Below are 20,968 nucleotides of genomic sequence, written 5' to 3'. Positions count from 1 at the left end.
TGAGCTAGAAAATAGCACAGTCTCCAGGGAAATAGAGAATGACAAGACGATGAAGCCGGTCTATTGGGTGGAAGGGACGAAGGAGAGGAATCCAAAGCAGGGGTACCTGTCTCCGAGGCCCCAAAGCCAAATCCTGATTGCTCAGCGGGCTGGAAGGCGTGGCCTCAGTCCCGCCCCGCCCCCGCCCCGCCTCACCACACAGCGGTTGGTGGCGGCAGGGACTACACCGGTGTATCATGGGAGCGGCCCAGGCTACACGTTAAAAACACTTAAGGGGAGCGCGCAAAATAACCTGGCGCTCGATGGGGGCCGTTAGCCGCCCCAGAGCGCGCGGAGCCGCAGAGGCGTCGCTGGACTACAACGCAGTGCATCTCGGGAGGCCAACTCCACAGGACCGGGTGAGAGGAGAGAGGTGGCCCGATGGGCGGCCCGGCGGCCGGGGATCATGGCGGGCAGGCGGGCCCAGCCAGGTTCAGCCCCGCCCCGCCGCTCCCCACCCCCAGCCGGCCTAGCTTGCCTTGCCGCAGCACCGCCGTCCCCGTGATGCTGAGTGCCCACCGTCTCCCCGCAGCCCCTCATGCTCGGCTGCGAGCTGCCCGTGGGCACCTGCCCGGACATGTGCCCGGCCGCCGAGCGCGCCCAGCGCGAAAGGGAGCGCCGCCTGCACCGCTTGGAGGTGGTGCCGGGGTGCCGCCAGGACCCGCCCCGCGCCGATCCGCAGCGCGCGGTGAAGGAGTACAGCCGACCCGCCGCCGGCAAGCCCCGGCCCCCACCCAGCCAGTTGCGTCCGCCCTCCGTGCTGCTGGCCACCGTGCGCTACCTGGCCGGTGAGGTGGCGGAAAGTGCCGAGGCTGCCCGTGCCGAGGTGGCCAGCTTCGTGGCAGACCGCTTGCGAGCTGTGCGCCTGGACCTGGCCCTGCAGGGCGCGGGCGACGCCGAGGCAGCGGTGGTGCTGGAGGCGGCGCTGGCCACGCTGCTGGCCGTGGTGGCGCGGCTCGGGCCCGACGCGGCGCGGGGACCTGCGGACCCGGTGCTGCTGCAGGCCCAGGTGCAACAGGGCTTCGGCTCGCTGCGGCGCTGCTACGCGCGGGGCGCAGGACCACACCCCCGCCAGCCCGCCTTCCAGGGCCTCTTTCTGCTCTATAACCTGGGTGAGTCGGGGTCCTGGCGGCTGGGCAGAGCGTGGGGACAGGAGCCCACCATGACAGCGGAGGTAGGGAAAAGAAAGATTAGCTTTAACATCTCACCATTAGGCCCCTCCCAGGACAGCACAAGATCCACCAATCCCCGACATGGGACCTCGGGCCCATCTCGGGGTCTTAGTTGTCTCAGGAATAAAAGTGGAGGGGCAAGGGTGGAACGGAAGAGTTGGCCTAAACAGTGATTTTAAAACTTTTTTTTTTTTTTTTTTTTTGAGTCTAGCTCTGTCGCCTAGGCTGGAGTGCAGTGGCTCGATCTCGGCTCACTGCAGCCTCCACCTCCCTGGTTCAAGGGATTCTCCTGCCTCAGCCTCCTGAGTAGCTGGGATCAGAGGCGTGCCACCACACCTGGCTAATTTTTGTATTTAGTAGAGAGGGGAGTTTCACCATGTTGGTCAGGCTGGTCTCGAACTTCTGACCTCGTGATCCGCCCACCTTGGCCTCACAAAGTGCTGGGATTACAGGTGTGAGCCACCGTGCCCGGCCGATTTTCAAACTTTTTTTTAACTTCCCCGCCCAGTCAGGGTTACAAAGCAAACAATAACACATATGCCCACGAATATACCCGAGACAGAAGTTTAAGGCATTAGAGATACTTTCTATGGGTGATGCATTCTAATAAACTCTATTATTTGTTACTTTGTTTGTTTTTGAGACAGAGTCTAGCTCTGTCGCCCAGGCTGGAGTGCAGTGGCATGATCTTGGGTCACTGCAACCTCTGCCTCCCAGGTTCAGACTATTCACCTGCATCAGCCTCCTGAAGAGCTGGGACTACAGGTGTATGCCACCACGCCTGGCTAATTTTTGGATTTTTAGTAGAGACAGGCCAACACCACGTTGGCCATGCTGGTCTCGAACTCCTGACCTCCAATGATCCGCTTGCCTCTGCCTCCCAAAGTGCTGGGATTACAGGCACTGTAATCCCTTCTGCCCCAAGGCCACCACACCTGTCCTGTTTTCTTATTTGTAGAATGTGTTTTTTGAGACAGGGTCTTACTCTGTTGCCCAGGCTGGAGTACAGTGGCTTGATCATAGTTCACTGCAGCCTCAACCTCCTGGGCTCAAGGGATCCTCCTGCCTCAGCCTTCTGAGTAGCTGGGACCACAGATGTGTGCAGTCACACCTGGCTAACTTAAAACAAATTTTTTTTGTAGAGATGGGGTCTCACATGTTGCCACTTGAATTCCTGGGCCCAAGTGATCCTCCTGCCCCACCCTTCCAAGTAGCTGGGTGCCCGCCATCATGCCCAGTTAATTGTTTATTTTTGTCCACACTGCTCTTGCGAAGAAGGCATAGTAATTATCCCTGCTCTAGTGGGGGAAGAAATCGAAGCCCTGGGTGGTGAGGTGACTTGCCTGTTGACACAGCACTGGTTAACAGTAGCAGAGGTATGACCATGATTTTCTTTTAATTTTTTAAAATTTATATAGGGATTGGAGTCCTGCCATGTTGACCAAGCTGGTCTCAAACTCCTGGGCTAAAGTGATCCTACCGCCTTGGCCTGGGATTACAGGCATGAGCCACTGTGCCCAAATAAGCTCTGTTCTGGCTGGGCCCTCTCTACTGAAAATGCAGAAATTAGCAGGGTGTGGTGGCGCATGCCTGTAATCCCAGCTACTCAGGAGGCTGATGCAGGAGAATCGCTTGAACCTGGGAGGTGGTGGCGGTTACAGTGAGCCGAGAGCCACTATACTTCAGCCTGGGTGACAAAGCAAATCTGTCTCAAAAAAAAAAAAAAAAAAGGCCCTGTCCTATACAATTTTAACAAAATGCTGTTGACTTCACAACCTACTAATTGGTCAGAAGCCCCAGTTTACAAATGAGGCCCAAGGTTCCAGTGTCTGAGACTCTTCTGGAAGGGAAGCAGGGGCAGAGTCTCCTGAAGGAAGGGGCCTTCCCAGGTGTTCAGGGGAAGGTGGGGCAGAGTTGGCTCCCAAAACCGTGGGTGCAGGGAAGCCAGGATAGTGGGAAATCCAAGTCAGAAAACTTGGACTGGGGTCAGGCTCAACTGCATACCCACCCTAGGACACTCTCAGGCGAATCATTAAATTATCTGGGCCTGCTTCCCAAATCCGTAAACCCTGCCCACTTCAGTGCTGTAAGGATCTGGACTGCAGGAAGTCAAGAGCCTGAGGCAACTCTTTCAAATATGGGTCAGGGAAGGAGCCAAAGGCTGGCCCTTAGAGGGGAAAGGGAAGTTGGGCTAGGCGTAGAGAAGGGGCGTGGTCGAGAAGAGAGGAAGGACAAGTTGTTGGGAGGGGAGATGGGCCTGATCCTGTAAGGACCAGGCGTCCTCATTCTGGCTTCCCACTCTCACAGGCTCGGTGGAAGCCCTGCGCGAGGTTCTACAGCTGCCTGCTGCCCTACGCACCTGCCCGCCCCTCCGCAAGGCCTTAGCGGTAGATGCTGCCTTCCGAGAGGGCAATGCTGCCCGCCTGTTCCGCCTGCTCCAGACCCTGCCCTACCTGGCAAGTTGCGCTGTGCAGTGCCATGTGGGCCATGCCCGCCGGGAAGCCCTGGCCCGCCTCGCTCGTGCCTTTAGCACCCCCAAGGGCCAGACCTTGCCTCTGGGTTTCATGGTCAACCTCCTGGCCCTGGATGGACTCAGGGAAGCACGGGACCTGTGCCAGGCCCATGGGCTGCCCTTGGACGGAGAGGAGAGAGTTGTGTTCCTGCGGGGTCGCTATGTGGAGGAAGGGCTACCGCCTGCCGGTGCGTGCAAGGTGTTAGTGGAGAGCAAACTTCGAGGACGTACCCTGGAGGAGGTGGTCATGGCAGAGGAGGAAGATGAGGGTGCGGACAGACCTGGGTCCCCAGCCTGAGGAGGGAGCGTGAGCCTCCCAGAGCCCCCGGACTGGGCCAGAGCACTTAGGTTTCTTTTTCTGTGGTTCCCAGATAATAAAAGGAACTTGTTTTGTTGGTACCAGTCACTAGATGTGTTTATTTGAGGGGCTGTTGTAGGGAGTTAGGATACACAGCATGTAGGGAGAGGAACGCAGACCAGGCAGGGCCTAAGGCACCCCATGCCTCACTTTCTCCACTGGTCCTTGGCCTTAATGATCTGAGTTGGCATCTGAGGTTGGCATTATGCATCCCATCTTCACCTACCCACCACTAAGAGCAGTTGGTGGTTTTGCCATCCCATCCCTGTCCCCTGCTGCCCACCCTCTGCCACCTAAGCACCAGGATGAGGGTGAGTTGCATTAGGGAGTGCCACTTCCCTCACGGACCTCAAGCTATTGCCTGAGAAGCTTGAGAGGGTCCTGTGGTAGTGCCCTCTCCTGGCACCAGGGAAGACCAGGACATCTCAGGAAAGCAGGCAGGAGAGGGTTGGGGTAAAGGGAGGGCTGAAGAAAGAGGGCTGGGGTCAGAGGTCAGCCACAGGCAGAAGGAAGAGGGCTGGGGTCAGAGGTCAGCCACAGGCAGAAGGAAGAGGGCTGGGGTCAGAGGTCAGCCACAGGCAGAAGAAAGAGGGCTGGGGTCAGAGGTCAGCCACAGGCAGAAGGAAGAGGGCTGGGGTCAGAGGTCAGCCACAGGCAGAAGAAAGAGGGCTGGGGTCAGAGGTCAGCCACAGGCAGAAGGAAGAGGGCTGGGGTCAGAGGTCCGCCACAGGCAGAAGGAAGAGGGCTGGGGTCAGAGGTCGGCCACAGGCAGAAGGAAGAGGGCTGGGGTCAGAGGTCCGCCACAGGCCTCAGGGTGGCTGCCGCACCCTCTAGGGCTGTCACCACAATGCTGAGCTGTCTCTGCACCTCAGCCCAAGCTTCAGATCCAGAGGCTGTGTCCCTGGCCCTGGAGCAGGCATTGGATAGGCCGGGGAATGTGGCTACGGAGCCTGTGCGAGTTGCCCAGAGCACATGGCTGACAGGAGAAATAGGACAGGATCAGGGTCAGTCAGGGGCCAGGAGAGAGAAGCCTGGACCTAGAACCGGCTTAGCTCCTGTACGCAGCTAGGCAGAAGAGCACCCCTCTCCACCTGTCTCTGAAGGCCAGGGGCCTCTTACAGCAGTGGCGGTTGGGGGAGGAAATGTGGGTTCCAGTCCTGGCTCCCAGAGGGACCCTGAAGCAACTTTCCTCCCCTCCCTGAGCCTCACATTCCCACCTTCTTCAGGGGCCGGGTTGCGCTCTAAAGGGCAGAGAAGCCGACCACCTCATCTCAGGTCGGGGGCCATTGCCCGGCCCCACCTGGCGGCACCTCCCAGGACTCTGGGACAGACTCACCTGTAGTAGCGTTCCTCTGGGAAGGCTCGAGGGTTCAGAAAGCTCCGTTCCAAGAGCATCAACTGGTCATTGAGCATCCGGACCTGCAGGGGACTGGTGGAGGCAGGACCTGCCGGTCACCCTGGAGCCAGCGGCCCAGCTACCAGCCTGGTATCCTGCCCTGGATGCTGCTCTCCCAACCCCTGCCCGCTGCCCTTGCTCACTCAGGGCTGCTCTTCTGCAGCGTTGATATGCGTTGGCCCAAGGCTGCAGCTTCTGCCTCAAATTTCTCCACAGCAGTCACCAGAGGCCCTGTGAGGAACAAGCAGTGGCTTAGTCCTGGGGGTGCAGGGCTCCCCATGCCTCAGGGTCAGGCTGTGCTTACCCAGGCTGATGCTGTGCTGCTCCAGCAGGGCCCCGAGGTCTTGCTGGGCTGCCTGCAGGAAGCTGCGGAGTGTCTCACTGTAGTCACTGACTTTGAGGGGCAGGAAGAAGCTGTCACTGAGCCGGAGAATAATACTCCCTGCTGTCCGGGCCACAGCCTGATGGCTGCTGAAGCCTGCGGCAAGGTCACAAGGCCAGGGCTCAGTCTTCAGCCTCTCCTGTCCTGGTCTCAGGATGCCCTTTGTCTCCCTCCTCACCTGGGTCCAAAAACTTGTCCACATAGTCAAAGGTGTCAAAGGCTGTGTGGTAGGTGGGGTAGATCCTGGCTGAAGTCTTGCTCTGGGGGAACAAAGCCCAGAGGTGACAGGCTTGGGATGGGAAGGGGGAGAAGGTGTACCTCCAGTGAGCTACAAAATGTGGGCATTATCTCCATTGAATCTCGGCCATGTCTGTGAGGTGGGTTCTAGAACTCCCACAGAAGAGGAAACGGAGGCTCAGAGAGGTTAACCTGCTGACATCACACAGCTAATTAGTGGAAGAGCTGGGTCTGGTGCCAGTTTCCAGTTTCACAGGAAGGAGAAGAACCTGGGGCTTTGGAGTCAGAGAGATTCAAATCCCAGCTCTGCTACGGAGAATCTCTGTGGCTGTGAGGTGGAGAACGTACTTTCTGGAGCATCAAACAGGGAGGTGCCAGCTGGGCACTCTGCACCCCTTGTCTTGTTTTACCTTCATGCCAGTGCTCACACCAATGGTCTGAGTTAATCAATGCTGAGATTAACCTTTTCCCCTGCTACATTTTAAGATCTTTGGAAACAATGCTTCTTACAGGCAATGTCATCTTACAACTGGTTGGAAGCGGTGGGTTTTCTTCCCTTCTTGAATCACATCTTATAATCAGTAGTATCTTACATTTGATAAAATAACATAGATGAGCATAAAGAGGTGCTTGAAAAGGTTAAACTTGGCAGAGGCCTGGCACCAAGGCTCACACCTGTAATCCCAGCACTTTAGGAGGCTGAAGCGGGAGGATGGTTTGAGCTTAGGAGTTCAAGACCAGCCTGGCAACAAAGCAAGACACCGTCTATATAAAACGCGCGCGCGCGCGCGCGCGCGCGTGTGTGTGTGTGTGTATGTGTGTGTATTTTTAAGAAACTTGGCAGAGGTAGCAGTGAGTAAAGGAGCAGGGTTCAGTCTGTGCGAGAACAGCTCCAAAGAGAGGAGGAGGCGCATGCAGCAAGGTACCGAGGCAGGGACGGAGGGGCGCCTGCCTGCTCACCCGGTCATAGGTGTAGGCGATGTCCATGGAGGAGATGCCCAGGAAGTGAATGAAGGGTGCATAGTCGCTGCCAGCACCCAGAGAACCCAAGCTGCGGGAAGGAAGGGGTCCGGGATAAAGAGCGCTGGGCCGGACCGTCTCGCTCCGGGCCCCCTTCTGTCCCTGGGCTCACCTGGGGACCAGGCCGTACACTGGGCTGCTGCGATTGAAGTACCGGATCCAGTTGTCGTAGATGCTCAGGTCGCCAGGGCCTGGTGAGCGGATCTGGCCGGAAGGAGAATTTAGTCTCGGTGCGGGGCCCTCCCCAGCCCCAACAACAGGGCGGGTCCTCCACCGGTCTCCTGCCTACCCACAGTCCAGTCCTTAAAAAGCTCGCCCCAGCCTCAGTCCGCCCCAGCAGATCTGCAGAGTACCACTCCTCAGTCCCGCCCACCCGTGCGGCCCCGCCCGCCGCACACGGCCAGCCCACCGCACTGCCCCACCCCGCTAGTTCAGCCCCGCCCGGCCCGCCCCCTTCCACCTCTTTGGTTGCAGAGAAGACGACACTCTGGACAGGGGGTGTCCCCTGCACCCTAAGGGTAGCGTTGGCTGTGGGAGGAGGGGAGAAAGAGTATTTGGGCCCCAGCCCCTTCTTTTACCCACCCCGTCGTCAGGCCGTCCCCTCCCTTTTCCCTCCCCGCCACCTCCATACCAAACACCGCGATGTCCACATTGATGTAGGCCACAGTGCGCTCCTGCAGCTTGTTGAAAAACTCCTGCGGGTGCGAGGGGCGACGTCAGCCCCGCGCCGTTCTGCCTCGGGAACCCCTTTCGATCCCCTACCCTGTAGGGCCACTCACTTCTGTGAATTCCGTGGAGCCGATGAGCCCGAACTCCTCAGCCCCCCAGCTCGCAAACACGATTGATCTGCGAGGACGCCAGGTGCCTGGTAATGGAGGACAGAGGGTTGGAGGACAGGATCCTCCTGATCCTAGGGTGCCTTAGGAGAAAGGCCGCGGATGTGAGGAGGAGGGGAGAGCTGGAAAAGGCGGGGCAGCTGGTGACAGGAGGTCCTGGCACTCTGCAGCCAGGTCTTCCAGGAGGCTCCCGCACCAAACACTGAACACAACTCCAAGCCCCCTGAAAGGTCGGGTGGTCCCTTCTACCAGAATGCCCACTGCCCCTCTCTCTGTGGGCATGATCTGGGAAGACTTCTGACCTGCCACCCTCAACCCCCGCCTCCAGGCCAAACTCCATAGCCATCTTCACTTGGTAATAACACATGAACATTTCCTGTTAGGGCATTTTCCACATTGAACCGATCGCTACAACAATGCCTTGAGGGAGATACTATTATTATTTCCATTCACAGTTGAACAAACAGAGAAGCTAAATGACTTTCCAGGGTCCCAAGGCTGGTAGGCAGCAGGGCCAGTTTCAAATCCAGATATTTGGCTCCACACTGTGGGTATAGGGACTGGAGGTGGAAGCCAGGCTGCACGATGCTCCGCCTCCCGGGTTCAGGCAGAAGAATTGCTTGAGCCTAGGAGGTAGAGGTTGCAGTGAGCTGAGACTGTGCCACGGCATCCAGCCTGGGTGACCTAGTGTCACTCTGTGGCCCAGGTTGGAGTGCAGTGGTGCGATCTTGGCTCACTGCAGCCTCAACTTCCTGGGGTCTAGCGATCCTCTCACCTCAACCTCCCAAGTAGCTGGGACCACAGGCACACACCACTGCACCTGGCTGATTACTGTATTTTTGGTAGAGATGGGGTTTCTCCATGTTGCCCAGGCTAGTCTTGAACTCCTGAGCTCAAGCGATCCACCCACTTCGCCTCCCAAAGTGCTGGGATTACAGGTATGAGCCACCGCAACCAGCAAATGAATTTTTCAGTGTGATGTGATCACATGCTTGCAATTACACATTTTTACGCTTTTTTCTGCCAAAAATATATAATCTAAATCGAATGAGACAAACCCAAATTGAGGGTTATTTGACAAAATAATAGGATAATAATCGCAGAATCATGAAACACAAAGAACAGCTAAACAATTATTATAGATTAAAGGAAACTAGTGACCAGATCACTAGTGTGATCCTGGATTGGAGCTTGGGCCAAAAAATTATTTTGCTATCAAGGTCATTATCACGTCCCAACACTTTTGGGAGGCTGAGGTGACGAGGATCACTTAAGCCCAAGAGTTCGAGACCAGCCTGAGTAACACAGCAAGACCTTGTCTCTACAAAAAGTAAAAAATTATCAGAGCTTGGTGGCACACACATGTAGTCCCAGCTAATCAGGAGGCTGAGGCAGGAGGATCGCTTGAGCCCAGGAGGTTGAGGGTGCAGTGAGCTGTGATTGTACTACTCCACTCCAGGCTGGGCAACAGAGTGAGACCCTGTCTCAAAAATTTTTTTCTTTTTTTCTTTTCTTTTTTTGAGGCAGAATCTCACTCTCATCAACCAGGTTGGAGTACAGTGGTGCAATCAGCTCACTGCACTCTCTGCCCCCCAGGTTCAAGGGATTCTCCTGCCTCAGCCTCCCGAGTAGCTGGGATTACAGGCGCGCACCACCACGCCCGGCTAATTTTTGTATTTTCAGTAGAGATGGGGTTTTACTGTGTTGGCCAGGCTGGTGTCGAACTCCTGATCTCAGGTGATCTCACCCGCCCCGGCCATCCAAAGTGCTGGGATTACAGGCATAAGACACCACACCCAGCTGGAAGTATTTAAAAGTTGTCGAAAATTGGTTGGACACGGTGGCAGAGGTTGCAGTGAGCTGGATTGCACCACTGCACTCCAGCCTGGGTCACAGAGCGAGACTGCATCTCAAAATAATAATAATAATAATACTTCAGACAAAAAAATATATAGTTAAAAATAGCTAAGGCTTTTTTCCCCTATTTTTTGTAGAGACGGGGGTCTCACTATGTTCCCGAGGCTGGTCTTAAACTCTTGGGCTCAAGCAATCCTCCTGCCTCTGCCTCCCGATGTACTGGGATTATTGGCATAAGTCACCATGCCTGGCCCATATGTTATACATAGATAGACAGAAAGCAAATGTGGTGAAACATTAATATTAGGAGTGTCTGTATAAGAGGCTTCTTTGTAGTATTTTTACATCTCTGTAAGTCTGAAATTATATCACCATAAAACACTTCGACAAGGGGCCGGGCGCGGTGGCTCAAGCCTGTAATCCCAGCACTTTGGGAGGCCGAGACGGGTGGATGACAAGGTCAGGAGATCGAGACCATCCTGGCTAACCTGGTGAAACCCCGTCTCTACTAAAAAATACAAAAAACTAGCCGGGCGAGGTGGCGGGCGCCTGTAGTCCCAGCTACTCGGGAGGCTGAGGCAGGAGAATGGCATGAACCCGAAAGGAGGAGCTTGCAGTGAGCTGAGATCCGGCCACTGCACTCCAGTTTGGGCGACAGAGTGAGACTCCGTCTCAAAAAAAAAAAAAAAACACTTCGACAAACAAAAAAATACAGGAATTTCTGCGCTACCCATAAGGGTAAAGTTGAAAGCCCAGCCTCTCTCCACAAGCTTGCCCACTCCCTCCACCCATGGCTTCTGAGCTGATCTCAACCACACTTGTGGTTTCACAGACCATTTTGCTACCAACTCCCCAAGTCATCTCTCAAGTCTTTCTTTCTTTCTTTCCTTTTCTTTTCTTTCCTTCCTTCCTTCCTTCCTTTTTCTTTCTTTCTTTCTTTTTCTTTTCTTTCTTTCTTTCTTTCTTTCTTTTCTTTCTTTCTTTCTTTCTTTCTTTCTTTCTTTCTTTCTTTCTTTCTCTCTCTCTCTCTCTCTCTCTCTCTCTCTCTCTCTTTCTTTCTTTCTTTCTTTTCTTTCTTTCTTACAGGGGGTCTTGTTCTGTTGCAGGCTGGAATGCAGTAGCATAGCGTGATCATGGCTTACTGCAGCCTCCATCTCCCAGGCTCAAGCGTTCCTCCCACACAGCCTCCAAAGTAGCTGGGACCACAGGCGCATACCATCACGCCTGGCTATTTTATTATGTTTATTTTTTCATAGAGACAAGGTCTCACTATGTTGCCCAGGTTGGTCTTGAACTCCTGGGCTCAAGCAATCCGCCCACCTCGGCCTCCCAAAGTGCTGGGATAACAGGTATGAACCACTGTGGCCAGACTTCAGGTCTCATTTCTGAACTGTGACATCATATCATGCAAGGAGGGGAATGGAGCTTGACAGCAGTGGCGTGTTTGTGTGCAATTACAGTTGAGTGGGTATCGGTTCAAATGCCATGCTTAGCACTCCGGGATGTTATATGTAAGGGAAGATGAAGAAGTTCTCCAGCCGATGGCAGTGATGGTTGCACAACTTTAGAAATGTACTTAATGCCACTGAATCAAATACTTACAAATGTAAAACTGGTCAATTTTGTTATGTATATTTTACCATGAATTTTTAAAACGAACGAAAGAGGGCCTGGCATGGGAACTCAATGCCTGGGGATCACTTGAGTCCTGGAGTTCAAGACCAGCTTGGGCAACATAGTGAGACCCCGTCTCTATCAAAATAAATAACTAAAACTGAAACAACAAGTCAATACGGGAAGACCCGGATCCACGTCTTCCTTCTCCATCTGTCGTAGATCCGCCCAGTTCCGTTTTTCATAAATGGCACTAACGTCGAGTCCCTGAGACCAGAGCCCTTGACTTGTCCTCTCTCTTGCCCCTGGAGCCAGACCCGGGCCCAGCAGCCTGTCCCTGCCCCACTGCCCTCCATCCTGGTCCAAGCCCCACAGCATCTCCAGCCCTTGAATGACAAGCCCCTACCTGGCCCCTCTACGTGGCTTGCCCTCCTCCACCTCCTCTTTTTTTTAGACGGAGTCTTTCTCCATTCCCCAGGCTGGAGTGCAGTGGCATGATCTCAGCTCACTGCAACCTCCGCCTCCCAGGTTCAAGTGCTTCTCCTGCCTCAGCCTCCCAAGTAGCTGGGACTACAGGCGCATACCACCACGCCTTGCTAATTTTTGTATTTTCAGTAGAGACGGGATTGCACCATGTTGGCCAGGCTGGTCTTGAACTCCTGACCTCGTGATCTGCCTGCCTCAGCCTCCCAGAGTGCAGGGATTACAGGTGTGAGCCACTGTGCCTGGCCAGATGGGGTTTTACTGTGTTGGCCAGGCTGGTGTCAAACTCCTGACCTCAGGTGATCCACCTGCCCCGGCCTTCCAAAGTGCTGGGATTACAGGCATAAGTCACCACGCCCAGCCTTCACCAGCTTCCCACAACCCTTGGACTGAACTCCAAACTCCCCAGCCTGGCCTGGCCCTGCCTGCTCTGCCACCTCACCCAGCCCTGCCCACCTCCTTTCCGGCTGCCACCTCCTTGCCCTCCTCCTCTTCCCTGAAGCACTGAGACATTGAAGTGCTGCCTCCACTGAGAGACTTGTCCCAACCTGGCCTGGCACATCAAAGGCACATGAGATATTAGAGACATCAGAGTTAACAATCAGCTGCCGTGCCTGACCCAGCTGAACTAAAGCTCCCAGAGGGCAGAGCCTGGGCGCTGCCTGCTTCACAGCAGCATCGGGCCTCTCTCCTTCCAGGCACACCGGAGGCACTTGGAAGCTGCACACGAATCAACCCACAGTCTATTCTCTGTACCACACTGGGCTACTGCAGGCCAAGGCTGGTGTCATGCATTTCTGCCCCCAGGGCTCTCAGGCATGGCACAGGGAGCACTGCAGTGTGAGGGAGAGGAGGTGGAACAGGAAGGGGACCTCCGGGGGCGAGGGTCCCTGGTCCAGGGGAGGGGGCCGCCTCACCCTTCTTCAGCAGGGTCCCCAGGACACGGGAGAGCTCCAGGAGGACGGCGGTGCCACTGCTGGGGTCCACAGCCCCGTGCACCCAGCTGTCTCGGTGGTTCCCATATAGCACATAGCGATCTGAGCAGAGGAAAAGGGGCAGAGAACCAGAGGAGAGGGAGAGGTGGGCACGGGGAGCTGGGCTGGGTGGTGACACAGTAGCAGTGGCACCCAGAGCACAGCAGGGGCCTGGGACACAGTCAGCAAGAGGAGGGCTCACCAGGCTCCACAGCCCCGCGGATGATGCCCAGGACGTTGGAAGAGTTCCTCAGCTCCAGGCGGTTGTAGACGCTCACATTCACCTGACTGGGGAGGGTGAAGGGTGTGAGGAGACTCTTGGCCTTCCCCACTGCCCCCAACCCAATGCAGGAGACACCAAGGCCCAGAGCCAGAAAGTGACGTGGCAAGGTCGTTGGCCCAGAAGTACCAAGAGAGGAAGCAAGGCTGGAGCCAGGCTCTCCTGCTCACTCACTGGGGAGATGCTTATTGGGTGCTCAGTCCCTGACTAGGTTCTGGGCAATGACTGCGACAGATGCGGACCTGGTGCTCATGGGGCCTCCCTCTCCTGAGCGAGACAGACCACGAGGACAGGAACAGCTGGGTGAAGGGGCCTGGGAGGAGAGGGCACCTGGAGGCCAGGGGGTGCTGCAGGGAGGGAGGCTGGTGCATGTCGGGAGTGGCAGTGGCCCTGATTTGGGAAGGAGCTTGGCATCTTCAAGAGAGGGAGTCGTGGGGTGCAGACGTCGAGGTGGGAGGGGCAGGGGAATCCAGGGGCTTCCCCAAAGACAAGACAGATATTTTGGGGTCAGGAGAGGGTCTGGGAGAGAGAAGAAAGGGAAAAAGGTCAGGTTTTGAAGTGGAAAGAGGGAACATAATCATGAGGGAAGGGGAGAGGCAAGTTGGGGGAGAGGGCAACTGAGGGAGAACTGGTCTGGCTGCATCTCACCTGTCTGCTGAGAAGTTTCCATCAGGCCGGAAGCCGGGACCCAGCCTGTAGTGGCAGCCCAGTGCTCCCTGCCAGGTGTCTGGGGCCAAAGTTCCGTTGAGGTTACTGGGGAGGAGGAAGAGACGCTTCAGGGTAAATGTGAGTGTGGGGCTTGAAGTCTGGAGGCCACTGGGGGCTGGGCAGGACATCCCAGGGAACAAACTCACCAGAGCAGGTCTCTTGCATCCTGGAAGCCAATGGGCTGTGTAGGAATTGGGGGAAACCCGGAGACATTGGCAAGGTCCAGGCGGAAGGAAGAGGGGATGGCTGGAAGGTAGGGAGTCAGAGGGTCCCCAAAATACTTGTAGTAGGAGCCTCGCTCCACTCCTGAGGGGGGCAGGTACCAGGAGTTGGGAAAGGTTTCGCTGGGTGAGCTCAGCCCATCGTTGATGTCGGCAGGGTCTGTGTACACCAGCACCCCGGCCACCCCGTGCTTGGCAGCATTCACAGCCTGCAGCAGCAGAGGAGGCTGTGTGTAAAGGAGGGACTGGACCGGATATGTCCTGTTCCTCTTCCTCCTTCCTCAACTGTGGAAGCCAGGATAGACCAATCTTCCCATGGGCAAGATGATGTTTGCACAAGTCATTTATGGCAGTGCCTCTTGCAACAGCAAAGGTCATTTCGGCACAGCCAAGCCAGTGCCTATCAGTGGAGTCTGGCTGAATAACAGGGACATCCTACGGTGGAATACCATGAAGCTTCATAAAATAACATAACATAAATAACACGGTTGTGTACTTGCGTCCACAGCAGCGCTATCCTCAACGGCCAAGAGGAGGAAATAGCCCAAGTGTCTATCAACAGATGAATGGCTAAACCAAATGTGGGCTGTAACATACAGTGAAGGCCGGGTGTGGTGGCTCACGCCTGTAATCCCAACACTTTGGGAGGCCGAGGCAGGCAGGTCACCTGAGGTCGGATCACCTGAGATCAAGACCAGCAGGCAGATCACCTGAGGTCAAGACCAGCCTGGCCAACATAGTGAAACCTTGTCTCTACTAAAAATACAAAAATTAGCCAGGTGTGGCTACACCTGTAGTCCCAGCTACTTGGGAGGCTGAGGCACGAGAATCGCCTGAACCCGGGAGGCAGAGGTTGCAGTGAGCTGAGATCATGCCACTGCATTCCAGCCTGGGTGACAGAGCAAGATGCTGTCTCAAAAAACCCCAAAAAACAAAAAACAAACAAAAATAATGGAATATTATTCAGCCTAAAAAGAAATAAAATTCTGATACGTCAATGAGTCTTGAAGATGTTATGTTAAGTGAAATAAGCCAGACACAAAAAGACAAATATCTTATACTTTCACTTATGCGAGGTCCCTAGAATAGGCAAATTCATAGAGACAGAAAGTAGAATTGAGGTTACAGAAAATAGAATAGGGGCTGGGGCAGGGACCTGGGGAGTTATTGTTAAATAAAGCGTCTGTTCGAAATGATGAAAAGGTTCTGGAAATGGGTAGTGGTGATGGTTAATTAATAATCGGTGTATTTCTACACTACTTGTTCTCCTTTCTTTTTCTTTTCCTTTTTGCCCTTTCTTTTCTTCCTTCCTTTCCACCTTCCTTCTTTCTTTCTCTTTTCCCAGCTCTTATTATAGACACTTTTTTTTTTTTTTTTTGAGACGGAGTCTCGCTCTGTCGCCCAGGCTAGAGTGCAGTGGCTGGATCTCAGCTCACTGCAAGCTCCGCCTCCCGGGTTCACGCCATTCTCCTGCCTCAGCCTCCCGAGTAGCTGGGACTACAGGCGCCCGCCACCTCGCCCGGCTAGTTTTTTTTTTGTATTTTTAGTAGAGACGGGGTTTCACCGGGTTAGCCAGGATGGTCTCGATCTCCTGACCTCGTGATCCACCCGTCTCGGCCTCCCAAAGTGCTGGGATTACAGGCTTGAGCCACCGCGCCCGGCCTACTTTTTTTTTTTTTTGAGACAAAGTCTTGCTCTTATCCCCCAGGCTGGAGTGCAATGGTGCGGTCTCGGCTCACTGCAACCTCCGCCTCCTGGGTTTAAGCAATTCTCCTGCCTCAGCCTCCTGAGTAGCTGGGATTACAGGCACCCACCACCATGACCGGCTAATTTTTGTATTTTTAGTAGAGATGGAGTTTCACCATGTTGGCCAGGCTGGTCTCGAACTCTTGACCTCAGGTAATCCGCCTGCGTTGGCCTCCCAAAGTGCTGGGATTACAGGCGTAAGCCACTGCGCCTGACCCACTTTTAAAAAAATTGTGGTAAAATACACATAACATAAACTTAGCATGTGGAGTGTGCAGTTCAGTGGCATGAAGTACATCCATATTGTGCAACCATCACCACCATTCATCTCTAGAACTCTTTTCATCTGACAAATCCGAAACTTTGTCCCCATTAAATACCAACTCTCCTTTCCCCTCTCTCATTCTACTCTTTTTATATTATTTTTTTTTTTTTTTTTTTTTTTTTAAGAGATGGAGTCTCGCTCTGTCACCCAGGCTGGAGTGCGGTGGTGCAATCTTGGCTCACTGCAACCTCCACCTCCGGAGTTCAAGCAGTTCTCCTGCCTCAGCCTCCTGAGCAGCTGGGACTACACATGCACGCTGCCATACCTGGCTAATTTTTTTTTTTTTTTTTTTTTTTTTTGAGGTGGAGTCTCGCTCTGTCGCCCGGACTGGAGTGCAGTGGCCGGATCTCAGCTCACTGCAAGCTCTGCCTCCTGGGTTTTTACGCCATTCTCCTGCCTCAGCCTCCCGAGTAGCTGGGACTACAGACGCCCGCCACCTCGCCCAGCTAGTTTTTTTTGTATTTTTTAGTAGAGACGGGGTTTCACTGTGTTAGCCAGGATGGTCTCGATCTCCTGACCTCGTGATCCGCCCGTCTCGGCCTCCCAAAGTGCTGGGATTACAGGCTTGAGCCACCGCGCCCGGCCTTTTTTTTTTTGTATTTTAGTAGAGACGGGGTTTCACCATGTTGCCCAGGCTGGTCTCGAATTCCTGAGCTCAGGCAATCCACCTGCCTTGGCCTCCCAAAATGCTAGGATTACAAGTGTGAGCCACCATGCCCACGTCCAGCCTTTGTTTTTTGTTTTTTTTTTTTTTGAGGCGGAGTCTTGCTCTGTCGCCCAGGCTGGAGTGCAGTGGCCGGATCTCAGCTCACTGCAAGCTCCGCCTCCCGGGCCCCCGCCATTCTCCTGCCTCAGCCGCCCAAGTAGCTGGGACTACAGGCGCCCGCCACCTCGCCCGGCTAGTTTTTTTGTATTTTAGTAGAGACGGGGTTCACTGTGTTCGCCAGGATGGTTTCGATCTCCTGACCTTGTGATCCGCCGTCTCGGCCTCCCAAAGTGCTGGAATTACAGGCTTGAGCCACCGCGCCCGGCCGTTTTTTTTTTTTTTTTATCAGAGTCTCGCTGTCTCCCAGACTGGAGAGTGTGGTGGTGCAATCTCAGCTCACTACCATCTCTGCCTCCCGGGTTCAAGCAGTTCATCTGCCTGAGCCTCCCCAGTAGCTGGAATTGCAGGCATGCACCACCATGTGTGGCTAATTTTGCATTTTTAGTAGAAATGGAGTTTCGCCATGTTGGCCAGGCTGGTCTTGATCTCCTGACCTCAGGTCAGGAGATGGGATTACAGGCGTAAGCCACTGCGCCCGACCTCTAGTCAGAATTTTTGATGGAAAAGAAATGGCAGGGACAGGGAGAGGGCCAACAGGAGGGACTTAAGCTGAATATTCAGAACTACTTCACAGGAGGACTTAGACTTCCGGAATACCAAACCTGAAAATTGTACTCAGCCCCTTTATTTCCTATAGCTCAGAGAGGGTCAGGGAGGCATCCGAGGCCACACAGCCCCTTGGTGGGACAACCTGAAAACACCTCACCTTTCCTGCCCCACCCAAGGGCTTGGTTCCCCACTCAACACTGCCCCTTCTCCTTCCCCTTCCCCTTACTTCCTCCAGTCCACTGCCTGGCCCCTTCCTCACCCAGGCCTCTTGCACTGGGGGGCTGCCACTCACCTTGTCCCCACGCCCTACACCCCCATAGCGAGTCAGGGCGATGGTGCCTTCGAGTTTGATGCCCTGAGTCTGTAGCTCCTTAAAGTCGTCTTCCGTGCCGTGGTTGGCATAGACGAGGAGGCCCTAGTCCCAAGAGGGGGTGATCCTTAGAGCTGGGCCCAGCAAAGGGCAGGTGGGGAAGGGGTGGGGGAACACTGGATGGCAGGAGGGAGAATTTAGATTCTGTTCCTCCACCTCACCCAGAGCCTGTAAGCTCCCCAAGGACAGTCACCCCTGGTTTCCTCTATGTCTGGGTGCCCTGTAACAGGCCTGGCCTTAAGCAGAGCCACTAGTGTTTGTTGAATGACTGATGGAGGAAAGGAGCAGCGATGGAGTGTCCGGGTGAGTAAATTCGGGAGGGGCGCTGTGCCCAGTTGAGGCACGTTCCCTCGGTCAGGGTGGGGAGAACCCTGGGTGGAACCAAGGGAGCTGGGCCAGGGCAGTAGGGGGGCTCCGGGCCCACCTGTGGGGTTCCAGAAGGAGCATAGGCGGCATAGGGTTGTATCACATCTGGCCCGCCTTGCTCCCCGGTCACATTCTCCTCGGTCCGGTGGCAGGAGTGGATGATGTCCCCAGTGGGGCCCACTGTTGGAGGGGGTGGCAGTGTCATGGCTAGGCCCAGCAGCTCCCCCCCACCAACCCTCTGGGCATTCCCAAGGCTGGGCAGGACCTCACCAATGTCCACGACATTGGGCTGCTCCTGGCTAGGGAAGGACAGCAGCACCTCGTACGTGAAGGCCTCGGCCGAGTCCAGGCCTGACTCTGGGTCCTTCCAGCGCTGTAGCAGCAGCTGCACCAGATCCTCATCCCGAGGGCTGGAGGCCAGGTGTGGCTCCCTGGAGAGTTCTCTGCAGGGTGGGCAGAGGGAGGGGCAAGGCCAGCATCAGGGAGGGGGCCTCTGGCAAACGGAGGAGCAGACGGCCCCGCCTCTCACCTGAGGTTCTCCCGGATCCTGTGGGCATCCAGCTGCCCCATGACGGTCTCCAGGATCTCCAGGTCCAGGTCCTGGGGGGCTGAGATGCTGGGGGCCGGTGAGTTGGCTTTTTTGGGGATGGCAAAGTGGCCCAGGATGATCCCCAGCCCCAAGAGGGCAGCAGCCCCCAGCCCCAGCCCCAACACCTTCGTCCACTGCATCCTGCGGACTCTTGGCCAGCTGGGGTGGGACTGGTCTATAGGTTCTTCCCTATAGAGGGGGTGTCGGGCCTGGTTAACCATTACCCCATGGGTGGCACTGCCCTTTGACCCTCTCCAGTCACCTTGGCACCTTCTCTACAAAGCCACCTTGCTCAGAACAACTGGAACCCACCGTCACGTTCCTGTTTACACTCCTGAACACATCTGAGCCCACTGAGCCCAAAGATCCTGAATCGTAAGGCTGCAGAATCCCTTCATTAATCCTCGTGTGACACAGAAGGGGCTAAGGATGATCATTTTGCCTTATGTTCACCATAGGGAGACCACAGCCAAGAGGATAGAAATTCAGGTTTGTGGCTCCTCCCCGGGCCTGGTTTGACTTACACCAGACTCCTAGGGATCAGGCCTGGGCAAAGTAACTGATGAAGCGATTGATTAATGACCATTTAATTCTGCCCCAGCTTCAGGCTGAGTTGAGCTGAGCTAACATCTCTTTTCTTCTTTTTTTTTGAGACGGAGTCTCGCTCTGTCCCCCAGGCTGGAGTGCAGGGGCGCAACCTCGGCTCACTGCAAGCTCCACCTCCCGGGTTCACGCCATTCTCCTGCCTCAGCCTCCCGAGTAGCTGGGACTACAGGCGCCCGCCACCACGCCTGGCTAATTTTTTTTTGTATTTTTAGTAGAGATGAGGTTTCACCGTGTTAGCCAGGACAGTCTCGATCTCCTGACCTCGTGATCCGCCGGCCTTGGCCTCCCAAAGTGCTGGGATTACAGGCATGCGCCACCGCACCTGGCTATTTTTTTTTTTTTTTTTTTTTGAGACGGAGTCTCGCTCTGTCGCCCAAGCTGGAGTGCAGTGGCCAGATCTCAGCTCACTGCAAGCTCCGCCTCCCGGGTTCACGCCATTCTCCTGCCTCAGCCTCCCGAGTAGCTGGGACTACAGGCGCCCGCCACCTCGCCCGGCTAGTTTTTTTTTTGTACTTTTTATTTTATTTTATTTTATTTTTTTTGTTTGAGACGGAGTCTGGCTCTGTCGCCCAGGCTGGAGTGCAGTGGGCAGATCTCAGCTCACTGCAAGCTCCACCTCCCGGGTTTACGCCATTCTCTGCCTCAGCCTTCCTAGTAGCTGGGACTACAGGCGCCCGCCACCTCGCCCGGCTAGATTTTTGTATTTTTTTACTAGAGACGGGGTTTCACCGCGTTAGCCAGGATGGTCTTGATCTCCTGACCTCGTGATCCGCCCGTCTCGGCCTCCCAAAGTGCTGGGATTACAGGCTTGAGCCACCGCGCCCGGCCTTTTGTACTTTTTAGTAGAGACAGGGTTTCACTATGTTACCCAGGATGGTCTCGATCTCCTGATCTCGTGATCCGCCCGCTTCGGCCTCCCAAAGTGCTGGGATTACAGGCTTGAGCCACCGCGCCCGGCCGCACCTGGCTATTTTTTATATTTTTAGTAGAGACCGGGTTTTTCCATGTTGGCCACTCTGGTCTCAAACTCCTGACCTCAGGTGATCTGCCCACCTCGGGCTCCCAACGTACTGGGATTACAGGCTTGAGCCACTGTGCCCAGCTCAGGTTATGGGATTTTAAAAATAAACGCCCTATAGAATAGTAACCAATTTTGTATGTAATTTAGCAATCTTCTATCATTATCCCTTCCTTTCTCCCCCTTGACTATATATGTGTCAGATTTTTGTATTCTTTTCTGCAACCCCATTGGTGGAGGAGGGTTGGGGGCTCCCAGGAGGCCCTGGGCCACAGGGCTCCTGGGTTGGGGGTGAAACTAAAAATCGATATGTATCTCCAGTCCTGAGGGGTGTAGGATGCAGGCCCTTGGGGAGTTGCCACCACCTCTCTCTGCCCCCCAACCCCATGACTTACGAAGGGGAAGGGACTTTTCCAAGGTCACCAGATGGTTAGTGGCTTTTCCCCATCCCTCCCCCACCCACACCCCAGTATCCTTCTGCACT

At 55.1% G+C, this 20,968-nt stretch overlaps 2 protein-coding genes across 3 annotated transcripts; one reads left to right on the top strand and one right to left on the bottom strand.

Moving 5' to 3' along the window:
- The first annotated feature begins 195 nt into the window (after positions 1 to 195).
- SAC3D1 (SAC3 domain containing 1) lies at positions 196 to 4,126 on the top strand. 2 transcript variants are annotated; one of them, XM_033207000.1, is made up of 3 exons: positions 196 to 398; positions 572 to 1,151; positions 3,519 to 4,126. In XM_033207000.1, the coding sequence occupies exons 1-3, from the start codon at positions 303 to 305 to the stop codon at positions 4,019 to 4,021; spliced, it is 1,179 nt and encodes a 392-aa protein (XP_033062891.1). In that variant the 5' UTR covers positions 196 to 302; the 3' UTR covers positions 4,022 to 4,126. The 2 variants fall into 2 exon arrangements, with proteins under 2 accessions (XP_033062891.1, XP_033062892.1); XM_033207001.1 differs by lacking the exon at positions 196 to 398 and having other exon boundaries at positions 559 to 1,213; positions 3,519 to 3,596.
- NAALADL1 (N-acetylated alpha-linked acidic dipeptidase like 1) lies at positions 4,117 to 19,021 on the bottom strand. Its single transcript, XM_033206997.1, has 18 exons — positions 18,801 to 19,021; positions 18,542 to 18,714; positions 18,330 to 18,451; positions 17,828 to 17,950; positions 14,015 to 14,298; positions 13,809 to 13,913; positions 13,083 to 13,168; positions 12,824 to 12,943; positions 7,896 to 7,981; positions 7,748 to 7,811; positions 7,577 to 7,644; positions 7,229 to 7,320; positions 7,057 to 7,147; positions 6,038 to 6,119; positions 5,782 to 5,955; positions 5,621 to 5,708; positions 5,418 to 5,510; positions 4,117 to 5,057 (listed from the first exon to the last, which is right to left on the bottom strand). Exons 1-18 carry the CDS (start codon positions 18,998 to 19,000, stop codon positions 4,871 to 4,873), a joined length of 2,238 nt encoding a protein of 745 aa, XP_033062888.1. The 5' UTR covers positions 19,001 to 19,021; the 3' UTR covers positions 4,117 to 4,870.
- Between the last annotated feature and the right edge of the window lie 1,947 nt (positions 19,022 to 20,968).

Source organism: Trachypithecus francoisi, unplaced genomic scaffold (genome assembly GCF_009764315.1).
Source record: "Trachypithecus francoisi isolate TF-2019V2 unplaced genomic scaffold, Tfra_2.0 Lachesis_group8, whole genome shotgun sequence".
Classification (NCBI taxonomy): domain Eukaryota; kingdom Metazoa; phylum Chordata; class Mammalia; order Primates; family Cercopithecidae; genus Trachypithecus; species Trachypithecus francoisi.
This window is presented reverse-complemented; position numbering and strand designations above follow the sequence as displayed.